Here is a 13,344-nt window from a genome sequence, read left to right as displayed (position 1 = left end):
GGAGGTCAAAACACTTTTTTCCCAAAGGAGTTAGATGTATTTCTTTGGCTACAGATTTCTGGTTACAAATCAGTTGCAATAATGAAGTAGGATAGATTCTAGCATCAAAATGACCAGACTGTACTCCCCATAACAGTAATTTACTGAACTGGTTTTAAGCATGCACCTCTTGTAGTTGGGGAACAATGATTTTTGCACATTCAAAACACTTAGGTTTTAGAATAATTTTAAAAATCAATTTGTCCTTGTGACATAAGGAATCTGCTCTTAGCCTGGAAATGAGCAGAACAATTTAGATATTGAGGGTTCAGGTCCTGTGGTAATTGGTTTAAAAAAAACACTCCAACCAGGAAGAAACCACAATTAAACACTAACCCTCTTTGAAGGCAACCAGACCCTGTAGCTTTGCAAAAAAAAAACTCCAATGTACCCAATATGTGATTTGATTTTTTTTCCACTGACCTCTGGGAAAACTTGTTCATTTTAGTAGCAAGTGTGAAAGTAACCAATGTTTCTGAAGGACCATCTGAATGCATGCTGAAGTTGGCTATTTTCTCGTGATCGCACCAATATGGCTGCTTTGGTCCTATATTGAAACCTGTGTTCTGGATGTTCTAGGTTTGCATGTATAATTACGGGCAAACAAATTGTGGATCCATTCATCTTTTGTCTTGAATTTCACCTGTGTGCTGAGTTCCATCATGATAACATAGCTGCTCTCGAGAGGAAAACTGTAGGAAGAAGGACTTTTTGCACTGTGCCCCTTAAACATTGACTTAAGCATTATTGCAATCCCTGCATCTAGCTTAATTAAATGGCCTACTTAATTGAAAGTTATGGGTTTGCTATAGAGAGGTGTCAAACAATTGAATTTCAATATTGAAATGAGCTTCACATAACCAATATCGTACTAATAGGAATTTAAAATTGGTGTTACTATCTTTACTGCATTGCAGCAACGAGCCTTAAGAAAAAAAAAAATCCAAAAACAATGAAATGGAACAGTGGTATTTCTTGTCAATAACATGTTATAAATGCAAAATAATGCAGTTTGAGTTTTTAATTTTAATCACCTGTTCTTCAAAGGTACATGTACTGGTCAGACTGGGGTGAACCGGCAGTAATCGAAAAAGCAGGGATGAATGGTGTTGGTCGTAAGCTGTTAGTTACCAGAGACATTGAATGGCCTAGTGCCATTACGCTTGGTGAGTGGACTTGTGAAAACCAATTGGTTATTTGTTTTTACTCCCCCTCCCACCCCCATTCTTGCAGCATAACTTATTCAGTTTCACTTTGCCTTAGATCTCACACAAAGCTGTCTATATTGGGTTGACTCTAAGCGGCACGTTCTGTCGAGTGTACGTGTGACCGGAGAGGATAGAAGAACTGTGCTTTCCTCAATTGAATTTCTTGCTCATCCTTATGGTGTATCAGTGTTTGAGGTAAGGTCTGATGCGGTGAAGCTCTGAAACAACAGCATACGATAAGAAGCTGCTATATTTAAATATCCCTGTTTGTTTTCTTTGTAAAATGTCACCTTTTCAAGAGGTAATCTTTTGGGGGAAAATTGCCATTTCACAAATACTACTAAGCCTTTGCATACATCCATTTTCAATAAAGTTCTAGTATCTGCTAGATACCCAAGTGACTGCCTTGTGTACGCAGTCAGTAAAGTGTGCACAACAAAAGTGACCAAAACACTTAAAAATAAAACATTAAAGCTCTTGACTGTTCATAGACTTTGCTATTTTCCTTGGGCATTAAACCATAGCAGTGTATTTTAATTAGTGGGGTAAAATTTGCTACAAATGTTAGATGTTGACCATCTGAAATTGTGGGAATATGTGGTGGGTGTAGTGTTTGTTTTTGTAGGAGGTTAAGCCTGTACATGACTTTCCCCAGTTGGAGTGAAGTTCTCTGCCATTCAAGATGCATTTCTAACTGAATCAAACTTGAGCAATTCTACCCTATAACCTCGGCTACAGTGCAAATAGTGGTCATTATATTCTCCAGTGGGTGAAATTGCTTTTGACTGCCTTTGTTGTATAACAAAATTTACAGCCCAGGAACAGGCCCTTCAGCCCTCCAAGCCTGAGCCGATTCAAATCCACTGTCTTGAACCAGTCGGTCAACTCCCAAGCATCTGGATCCCTCTGTTCCCCACCTACTCATGCATTTATCCAGATGCATTTTAAATGAATCGACAGTGCCTGCCTCTACCACCTCTGCTGGTAACGTGTTCCAGACACCCACCACCCTCTGTATGAAGTACTTGCCAAGTGTATCCCCCTTACACTTTCCACCCCTCGCCTTGAAAGCATGACCTCTTGTTAGTGAAGTCTTCACCCTGGGGGGAAAAAAGCTGGTCTCTATCCACCCTCTCTACCCTTCATAATTTTATAAACCTCCATCTCCTTTTTCTAATGAAAAAAAGTAAACCTAACCTACTCAACCTTCTTAGCTAGCACCTAGAATGAATTGTGAAAATGGTGGTTCTTTTTAGGATCATATCTTCTGGACTAGCTGGGAGCATAACACCATCTATCGAGCGAATAAACATACAGGAAAGGATCTGATCACTTTAATCTCCAATCTCCAGGATGTTCAGGATGTTATCATCTATCATGAGCTCACACAGCCATCGGGTAAGGAATCTAGCAATCTTTTAAATGACCAGCCCTAGTAACCTTTTCAAGGTTGTAACCTTCCTAGTTGGAAATTCTCTGGCTAAGAAGGAAACTAGCTGACAGTTTCAATTTTTAGTATGGTTAATCAACAGTGGATATTTGAATTGTCCTATGATTCACTTTTTCAGGTAAGAGCAGTGTCATAATTGCAGCATAACCTGTCACTTGCCATAACACACTCCCTCTATATTGAGTTTGCTGATGACCCCACCATAATGGATCCACTTTAAATAAGATGGAGTACAGGAAGAAGAGACTTTAGTGGCATGATGTAAAGATGACAATGTCTCCCTTCCATGTTAGCAAAACAATAGACAATAGGTGCAGGAGTAGGCCATTCTGCCCTTCGAGCCTGCACCACCATTCAATATGATCATAGCTGATCATCCTTAATCAGTATCCTGTTCCTGCCTTATCTCCATAACCCTTGATTCCACTATCCTTGAGAGCTCTATCCAATTCTTTCTTAAATGAATCCAGAGACTGGGCCTCCACTGCCCTCTGGGGCAGAGCATTCCACACAGCCACCACTCTCTGGGTGAAGTTTCTCCCCATCTCTGTCCTAAATGGTCTACCCTGTATTTTTCAGCTGTGTCCTCTGGTTCAGCACTTACCCATCAGCGGAAACATGTTTCCTGCTACCAGTGTCCAATCCTTTTAATAATCTTGTCTCAATCAGATCCCCCCCCCTCAGTCTTCTAAACACAAGGGTATACAAGCCCAGTCACTTCAGTCTTTCAGTGTAAGGTAATTCCACTATTCCAGGAATTGACCTTGAACCTACGCTGCACTCCCTCAATAGCCAGAATATCTGTCCTCAAATTTGGAGACCAGAACTGCACACAATACTCCAGGTGTGGTCTCACCAGGGCCCTGTACAGCTACAGAAGAACCTCTTTGCTTCTATACTCAATGCCTCTTATGAAGGCCAGCATGCTATTAGCCTCCTTCACTACCTGCTGTACCTGCATGCTTACCTTCATTGACTGGTGTACATTGTGCTGCCCCTTTACCTAAATTGATTCCATTGAGGTAGTAATCTGCCTTCCTGTTCTTGCCACCAAAGTGGATAATCATACATTTATCCACATTAAACTGCATCTGCCCACTCACCTAACTTTTTTTTCCAGGTCATCCTGTAATCTCCTAACATCCTCATCACATTTCACCCTGCCACCCAGCTTTGTATCAGCAAATTTGCTAAGTTATTGCTAATACCATCTTCTATATCATTAACATATATTGTAAAAAGCTGCGGTCCCAGTACTGACCCCTGTGGTACCCCACTGGTCACTGCCTGCCATTCCAAAATGGAGCCATTTATCACTACTTTGTTTCCTATCAGCCAACCAATTTTCAATCCAATCTAGTACTCTGCCCCCAATACCATGCGCCCTAATTTTGCTCACTAACCTTCTATGTGGGACTTTCAGAAAGCTTTTGATAAAGTCCAGGTACACTACATCCACTGGATCTCTTGCCCATCTTCAGAGTTACATCCTCAATTCCAGAAGATTAGTCAAGCATGATTTCCCCTTCATAAATCCATGCTGACTCTGTCCTATCCTGTTACTATTATCCAGATGTGCTGAAATTTCATCCTTTTATAATAGATTCCAGCATCTTTCCCACCACTGAGGTCAGACTAACTGCTCTATAATTTCCTGCTTTCTCTCTCCCACCTTTCTTAAAAAGTGGTACAACATTAGCCGCCCTGCAATCCTCAGGAACTGACCCAGAATCTATCAAACTCTGGAAAATCACCAACGCATCCACGATTTCCCGAGCCGCCACCTTCAGTACCCTGGGATGCAGACCATCAGGCCCCGGGGACTTATCAACCTTCAGACCTAACAGTCTCTCCAACACCAAATCCTGGCAAATATAAATTCCTTTCAGTTCAGGTCCTTCAGCCACTATACCTCAGGGAGATTGCTTGTGTCTTCCCCAGTGAACACAGATCTGAAGTACCAATTTAATTCTTCTGCCATTTCTTTGTTCCCTGTAATATATTCCCCTGTTTGTCTTAAAGGGTCCAATTTTAGTCCTAACCATTTTTTGCCTTGCACATACCTAAAAAAGCTTTTACTATCCTCCCTTTTATATTATTGGCCAGTTTACCTTCACACCTCCATTTTTTTCCTCTGCATATTTCCTTAGTAATCCTCTGCTCTTTAAAAGCTTCCCAGTCCTCAGTTTTCCCACTTATCTTTGCTATGTTATGTTTTTCTCAACTTTTTTGTTTCTTAACTTGCCTCATCAGCCACAGCCGACCATGCCTCCTCATAGGATCTTTCTTCCTTTTAGGAATGAACTGATCCTGCATCTTCTGCATTATACACAGAAATATCTGCCATTGTTCCTCCACTGTCTTACCTGCTAAGGTATTGCACCATTGAACTTTGGCCAGCTCCTCCCTCAGCTCCATAGTTCCCTCATTCATCAGAAGTACTGTCCCTTCTGACTGTACCCCCTCCCTCTCAAATTGCAGATTGAAGTTTATTGTATTATGGTCACTACTTCCCAATGGCTCCTTCACTTCGCGGTCTCTGACCAATTCTGGTTCGTTACACAATACCAGATCCAGAATTGCCTTCTCCTTGGTCGGCTCCAGCACCAGTTGTTCTAAGAATCCATCTCTGAGGCAGTCCACAGTCTCTTTCTGGAGGTCCAATACCATCCTGATTTTCCCAATCTACCTGCATGTTAAAATCCCCCATAACAACTGTAATAACATCTTCGATAGGCCAATTTCAGCTCCTGATTCAACTTACAGCCAACATCCAGACTACTGTTTGGGGGCCTGTAGATAACTCCCAAGAGGGTCTTTTTACCCTTAGTATTTCACAGCTCTATCCACACTGACTCTACACCCCCTGACTCTTGGGTCCCCCTGCGCAAGGGACTAAATATCCTCCCTTACCAACATGGCCACCCCACTCCCTCTGCCCATCAGTCTGTCCCTACAATAGCATGTGTAGCCTTGAATATTCATTTCCCAGGCCCTGTCCACTTGAAGCCACGTCTCAGTTATCCCCACAATATCTTATCTGCCAATTTCCAAAAGAGCCTCAAACTCATCCATCTTGTGTCTAATGCTTTGTGCATTCATGTATCGTATTTTTAATTTGCTACTGCTCTCACCCTTCCCATCGACCCCTATTTCACTCAACCTTACAGCATGATCCCTTTCCAAGTTTTCTGCCTCATTGATACAGTTGTCTTTCTTGACTTCCCTTGTTCTAACGTTCCCTTCAATTTCCTTCTTAAACATCCAGTTTGTTCCCCCCCCCCCCCCCCCCCACACCACTTAGTTTAAATGTAGCAGTGTTGCAGTAGAAAACCTGCCTGCCAGAATGCTGGTCCCTAACTTATTAAGGTGCAAACTGTCTCTTGTACAATTTATGCTTACCACAAAACATACCCCAGTGATCCAAGAACTTAAATCCTTGCTTCCTGCACCAGTTCGCCTGGCCACACGCTCAAGTCCATTATCTCCCTGTTTCTGGCCACACCAGCCCGAGGAACTGGAAGCAAACTGGAGATAACCACCTTGGATGTCCTGCTTTTCAGTCTTCCTAGTTCTCCGAAGTCCCGCTGTAGTATGTTCCTCCTCTTCCCCACATTTGTGCCAACATGTACCACCACCTCTGGCTCTTCACCTTCGTCCTTGAGGATTTCCTGCACTCTATCTACGATATCTTTCACCCTGGCACCAGGAAGGCAACACACCATCCTTAAGTCCCATCTGCTGCCACAAAAACCCCAGTCAGTTCCCCTCACTATGGAGTCCCCTATTACTACAGTTCTGTGCGATGTCTGACTCTTCCACTCTGCCTCTGCCCAAACTTTTGACAGACCTGGCCGCCTTGCGAACTGGCAGTCTCATCAGGCTCTTCTGTTTCCAAAAGCTTCAACTTGTTCCTGACAGGTACTTCTCCCGGGGTCTCTTGCACTTGTCTCCTCTCTGCCTTCCTCATCGTCTGCACTCTTCTGGCATGATTGGTGTAATAACCTCACTCACTGAAGGTCTTGTCCAGAAGGATCTCGTTCTCTCAGATGAGCCTAAGGTCCTCTAGTTTGTTCAGTGCTGCAATATGCTTTGTCAATAGCTGTGCACACACTTCTCACACATGAGCCAGACACACCAGAGTCGTTGACCTCCCACAGCAAGCACATAGTGCACTGAATCAGCTTGGCAGTCATGTCTTCACCCTCTTCAACTGTGGTGTAATCACTTCACTCAACCTCCTTGTCAAAGACTCATGAGCTGAAGCCTCACTCTTCAATCCAAACTTCCTTAGACCCTCTTGTTGTGGCAAGTCTCTGGACTTAATTTTGGTTAGTGGGGGAGGGAGGGAGACCCTACTTTGTAGGACCTGGGGTTTAGAATGCACCCCCTCTAATAGCAATCACTTAACCTCCCCGACCGGCTTTGCGCTCCGCCTGAACTTCCACCCAACTCCTGCCACTCTGCAGTGAAAAAGCTGGTCATTGGCTTCAGGAAGCAGAGTGGAAACACCCCCTGTCTATATTAATGGGGTTGAGGTGGTCCAAACAAGTACTGATCTATTCTGGTCCATCCACCATCAAGAAAGCGCACAATACCTCTACTTCCTCAGAAGACTCGGAAAACGTGTCCGCAATGATTCTTACCAATTTTTATAGATACACCATGGAAAGCATCCAGATGCACCACAGCTTGGAATGGCAACTTGTCTGCCCAAGACGAGAAATTAGTTCAGTGCAGCCCAGTCCATCACCAAACCAGCCTGCTTTCCACTGACCTGTCTGTACTTTCCACTGTCTCAAAAGCAGCCGATGTAATCCAAGATCTCCCCCACTCCTCTGGTTATACTCTCTCCCATCAGGCAGAAGATTCAAAAGCTTGAATAAATTTATGAACATTTCCCCTGCTGTTATCAGACTTTCAAACAGACTTCTCACATTAGAGTTGATCTTTCTCTGTACTTTTTTAGCTATAACACCTACATTCTGCATTCTGTTCTAATATCCTGTTTGTAGCTATGGTATGATTTCCCTGTGTAGTAAACCAAAAATGCTTTTCTCTTGGTACATGTGAAAATTAAAATTAAATGATATTTGGACAAAATTCTTAAGGTTAGATGAACTAAACAGTGCATTAGGCTGTCCTAGTCTGCTTGAACAACTGTCAATTTGAGTTTAACAGCAACTTAAACAGAATCTCTAGGAATCCACCCATCCCTATCCCTTGTGAATAAACATGGATTTTAAATCTAATCCAAGTACAATGTGAAGGATTCTGGATTAGTGGCACTGGAAGAGCGCAGCATCTGAGGAGCAGTAAAATTGACGTTTCGGGCAAAAGCCCTTCATCAGGAATAAAGGCAGTGAGCCTGAAGTGTGGCAAGATAAGCTAGAGGGTGGGGGTGGGAAGAAGGTGGCAGAGTACAATGGGTGAGTGGGGGAGAGGATGGAGGTGATAGGTCAGGGAGGAGAGGGTGGAGTGAATAGGTGGAAAAGATAGGCAGGTAGGACAGGTCATGGAGACTGTGCTGAGCTGGAAGTTTGGAACTGCAGTGAGGTGGGGGAAGGGGAAATGAGGAAGCTGTTAAGTCCACATTGATGCCCTGGGGTTGAAGTGTTCCGAGGCGGAAGATGAGGCGTTCTTCCTCCAGGCGTCTGGTGGTGAGGGAGTGGCGGTGAAGGAGGCCCACGACCTCCATGTCCTCGGCAGAGTGGGAGGGGGAGTTGAAATGTTGGGCCACAGGGCGGTGTGGTTGATTGGGTGCCTCCTAGCAAAGCGCTTTAGGGAACATCTCCGGGACACCCGCACCAATCTCCCCAATGTAGAGGAGACCGCAACGGGTACAGTAAATGATATTGGTGGATGTGCAAGTAAAACTTTGGATGTGGAAGGTTCCTTTTTAAAGCCTTGGATGGAGGTGAGGGAGGTGGTGTGGGTGCAGATTTTGTAATTCCTGTGGTGGCAGGGGAAGGTACCAGGGAGGGTGGGTTGTGGGGGGGGGGGGCCATGGACCTGACCAGCTAGTCATGGAGGGAACATGACTTTGCGGAAGGCAGAAAGGGGTGGGGGGGAGGGAGGGGAAATATATCCCTGATGGGGTCTTTTTGGTGGTGGCAGAAATGTTGGCAGATTTGGTTTATGCGAAGATTGGTAGGGTGGAAGGTGAGCACCAGGGGCATTCTGTCCTTGTTATGGTTGGAGGGGTGGGGTCTGAGGGCAGAGGTGCGGGATGTGGACAAGATGCGTTGGAGGGCATCCTTAACCATATGGAAAGGGAAATTGCGGTCTCTAAAGGAGGAGGCCATCTGGTGTGTTCTGTGGTGGAACTGGTCCTCCTGGGAACAGATATGGTGGGGGTGGAGGAACTGGGAATATTGGATGGCATTTTTGCAAGAGGTAGAGTGGGAAGAGGTGTAATCCAGGTAGCTGTGGGAGTTGGTAGGTTTGCAAAAAAATGTCAGTGTCAAGTTGGTCATCATTAATGGAGATGGAGAGGTCCAGGAAGGGGAGGGAGGTGTCGGATGGTCCAGGTAAATTTAAGGTCAGGGTGGAATGTGTTAGTGAAGTTGACAAATTGCTCAACCTCCTCGTGGGGACACAGTGGCGCCAATGCAGTCATCAATGTAACGGAGGAAGAGGTGGGGAGTGGTGCCAGTGTAATTTATGGAAGATGAACTGCTCTACGTAGCCAACAATGTAAACTATCTTATACACAAGATTCATCTCACATCAGGTTCATCTTTTTTAAAGATTGCAAACCTTTTTTCTCATCTGTTAAGTGTGGCTTGATCTCAATGGAAAATCTACATCTCAAATTACTTTTGAAAAAAATCTGATCTCTACCTTCAAGGTAGAATATTTAAACAGAAACCCCTCCATGCCCATCACTAAATTTACCCTTGCCACTTATCTTGCAGATAGTAACTCTTTGCCAATTTCATAATCCTTTCCAAAAAAATGTTTAACTGGAGGTTTCTACTTTGTGCCAGTTTCATCAATATATTTGCCCAAATTTACCAGTGAATGTTTTGAGCATAAATTGTATCCAACATTTTGTGCACTTTTGTTCCAAACTGTGGTGGCTATATCCACCACAGTGTAATGAACCCACTGTGAATTACTAATTAAACTTTACACATGAGGGCATAAAATGGAAGTTAATTCTTCATGTTTTGACTAATTACATGGCTAAAATATGCCAATGCTCCACATTTTGTGGCTTTGAGCTGTCACTCTAAACTGACAACCGAATCATAAAGCAGAAAGAGGCCGTTCATCTCATTGAGTCTGCACAGACCCTCCAGACCCAGGCCTCCATCTTATCCCTACATTTTTATTATGGTTAACCCACCTAGCCTACACATCTCTAGATGCTATGGGTGATTTAACATGGCCAATCCACCTAACCTGTACATCCTTGTCAACAGAAACCAGAGCACCTGGTGGAAACCATCAGACATAGGGAAACCATGCAAATGTCGGTCACCCAAGGCTGGAATTGAATACAGGTCCCTGGTGCTATGATGCAGCAGTGCTAATCATAACTGACCATGCTGCCCATTAAAATAACTCTTCAAAAATTGAACTGTATTAAGTTGCCATTTAAATTTTTCCTTAAAAGCAATAGAAACAAGCTACATTTATGGTTGATGTTTAATTTTTTGAGTATTTAATGCATAGCCAAGTTCTTCAAAGCTCTTCAGTCCATTTGTATACATACACTATAATTTCCAGCACGTTTGAAGTAGAAATTTGTCTGCATTGGAGTAAATCTAACTGAAAACTCTTCACGCCTCCACTAAAGCTGAATCATACTTGTAGAGTGTGATACTTGAAGTCTTGGTTTAGCCAGCACATGGTGAAATTGAAGTTTTTGGTTTAATCTGTGCTTTCCTTTAGTAATAAACCTAATGAAAACCATTGCTTATGGCCATCTCCTGACTGACTTCTGTCATGTATGGAATGAACTGAGGAAAGTGTATTGGAATTTTCCCACATTACATTGTATACAATATTACATATGTCATTGGTTCTTTAAATACTTTTTGAGTTACTGGGACACTGGTTTCTAGTAATCTTTTTTTTTTTTTTTTTTAAACTAATCTTACTTCCTAGGCAAGAACTGGTGCAAAGAGAATACAAATGGGGGATGTAAATACATGTGTCTACCAGCTCCTCAAATCAACAGTTACAGTCCCAAATATACTTGTGTGTGTCCACCTGGAACGGAGTTGTTAAAGGATGAACATCATTGTGGAGCAGGTATGAGAACAGTGTAAAATGAAGTATTGTAGTTGTTTAAAAATTAAACATAGACAATGCAACAAGTCAGGCTGCAGCACCAACAAGGAAACTAGTTGCATTGAGGAACACTTGAGGACTCTGGGACTATACTCGATGGAGATTAGAAGGATGAGGGCGATCTGATCCATGTTCTCAAGTTTCAACTTGGACAGAGGACGTTGGCAAGATCTTTCCATTGAGAACCCAGGGCAGAGCTTCAGAGTAAAGCAAGACCCTTTAGAACGAAGATGAGAAACTTCAGCCAGAGTGGTGGTATTCATTGCCACAGAAGGCAGTGGAGGCCAGGTCACTCTGTATATTTCAAACAGAAGTTCTTGATTGCCAAGGGGATCAAAGGTTTGGGGGGAGGGTGGGAACAAAGTTGGGGTTGAAAAATTATCAGCCATGATTGAATGAAAGAGCAGATTTGATAGGAGCAGAAATTAGGCCATTTGTCCCATCTATGGTCCTATGGTCTTGATGACTAAAAAAGGCACTTTCCAATGCAATATGGCCATTTTAAATTTAATTTTAAAGAACCATTTCCACTTTAATAACAATGCTAGATGATAGTACACTAACTGAATTTAAATCTTTTTTTATTGACTAGTCAAAACCATCTGTGGAGTAATGGAGGTCAAATGCAATGATGGACGATGTATACCTAAGAGATGGCAATGCGATGGTGTAGCTGACTGTGATGATGGATCAGATGAAAGTGAAGGAGTTTGCTGTAAGTATTTATCTCTGGCTGGAGGTTGGAATAGTTATTTCCGAAGGTGTAATTTTTGTTTCACTTCTGAATCAGCTGATCTTTTGCATGAATTTACTGTGGAGCAAAGACACCTGTTTGTTTCCTTCACTATTGAATGTCCTTCACTTAATGCCTCCTTTACTTGTGTATCCTCTCTCTCTCTCTCTCTTCCCCACCTGCAACCCAATTGTGGTGTCTTCAGTGAACTATGCTTAATTCCCACTTTAAAACCAACCCCTTGATCAGCACTGGCTCAATTGTAAAATTATGGCTTGGCATTAACTTGGTTAGTCATGGCAGGTGGGGAGAATATTAAAGTGCTTCCTAATGTAAATGTGTGCTACATAACACTTGCTATAGTAGCTTACAGCACACAGGTGTCCCCACATCCCAGTTTTCAAGATTAAGTTGGTTTGAGTAAAAGCTTGTTAATTCTTGTTCCCCTGAACTTGAATAGATAGACAACTGTGTGGGAGTGGAGGAGAATTTTCTTTGTCCTGTTGCTTTCAAAAGTAGTTGAGAAACTTTATGCTTAAATTCTGCAATTTTTGAGAATGTGGAAAAATAGGGGTAGAGTAGAAGCCCAGAACAGTCTGTCTAATCAAGCTAGTTAAACATCTCGAACACGTGGTACTTTGGACTTGCCCCTATCGCTCAGAGGCAAGGACATTACCACTGCATCATAGGAGCTCTTAAAACAATCAAAAAAACTACTTGAATCTACTATCTTAAGAATGACATTTCAAGTCACTGCAATTTATCCATTCAACCTTGTGACCATTAGGCAGGTGGCTTATTAATCCAAAGAGTTGGTAACCTTGATGATCTCTGCAGGAACGAACCAATAGGAACACAGTGAGGACACACACGAGTTAAATGAGTAGGAAAATGGGCATGGGGCAATTTTGTATAATGCCAGAGTTGCTGTATTCTTGTCTCTGCTCATTGTGTGCAGTGTTATGTTTCAAGATTGAGTATATAGTAAAAGTTTTTTATTCTGGTCTAAACTGTTTGTTTTGTGAAAGCTGAGCACTAATGAAGTCTCTCTCTTTAGATCTGACAGCATGCCCCATTGGAGAAATTAAATGTGGTTTGGAGTTTTCTCGATGTATTCCAGTTTCCTGGAAGTGCAATGGTATACAAGATTGTGATGATGGTGCTGATGAGGAAAACTGTGGTAAGATTTTAATGTGCAAAATATTCACTGCCTTCTGTCCAAAAGCAAAATATCATCTAATTCTCCATTGCCCAGGGAAGGGAAAGTCTGGGAGTGATACCTGGCCACAAATGGTGGTGGTTGTTGATCAGTCAACTCTGCTCCAGGGCATCTTTGTAGGAGTTCCTCTGGGTCTCGGACACTATCCCAATCATCTGCTTCAATGACCTTCCCTCCCCAAGATAAAGTGGAGATGTTCACGAATGTTCATATCATTTTGTAACTAATTTGAAGTCTGTTCAAGTGCATCAAGAACTGGACAATATCTAGACTTGGGCTAATAAGTGACCATTGGGATTCATAACAAATGCAAGGCAATAACCATCTAAAATGAGAATCTAACAATCTCTCACTGAATTATCCTCTGTCCCCCACTATATCAGTATGCTAATGG

General features: G+C 42.7%; 1 protein-coding gene across 1 annotated transcript in view; it reads left to right on the top strand.

Annotated features, from left to right (window-relative positions):
• The window catches only part of LOC140492007 (very low-density lipoprotein receptor-like), a 54,815-nt gene that overhangs the window by 15,541 nt on the left and 25,930 nt on the right, over positions 1 to 13,344 (top strand). The window contains exons 10-15 of the mRNA XM_072590601.1: positions 1,087 to 1,205; positions 1,303 to 1,442; positions 2,504 to 2,645; positions 10,813 to 10,959; positions 11,591 to 11,713; positions 12,789 to 12,911. Of these exons, the coding sequence (XP_072446702.1) occupies positions 1,087 to 1,205; positions 1,303 to 1,442; positions 2,504 to 2,645; positions 10,813 to 10,959; positions 11,591 to 11,713; positions 12,789 to 12,911 (794 nt within the window). The remainder of the gene's footprint in view (positions 1 to 1,086; positions 1,206 to 1,302; positions 1,443 to 2,503; positions 2,646 to 10,812; positions 10,960 to 11,590; positions 11,714 to 12,788; positions 12,912 to 13,344) is intronic.

This window comes from Chiloscyllium punctatum, chromosome 2 (assembly GCF_047496795.1).
Source record: "Chiloscyllium punctatum isolate Juve2018m chromosome 2, sChiPun1.3, whole genome shotgun sequence".
Lineage (NCBI taxonomy): Eukaryota > Metazoa > Chordata > Chondrichthyes > Orectolobiformes > Hemiscylliidae > Chiloscyllium > Chiloscyllium punctatum.
This window is presented reverse-complemented; position numbering and strand designations above follow the sequence as displayed.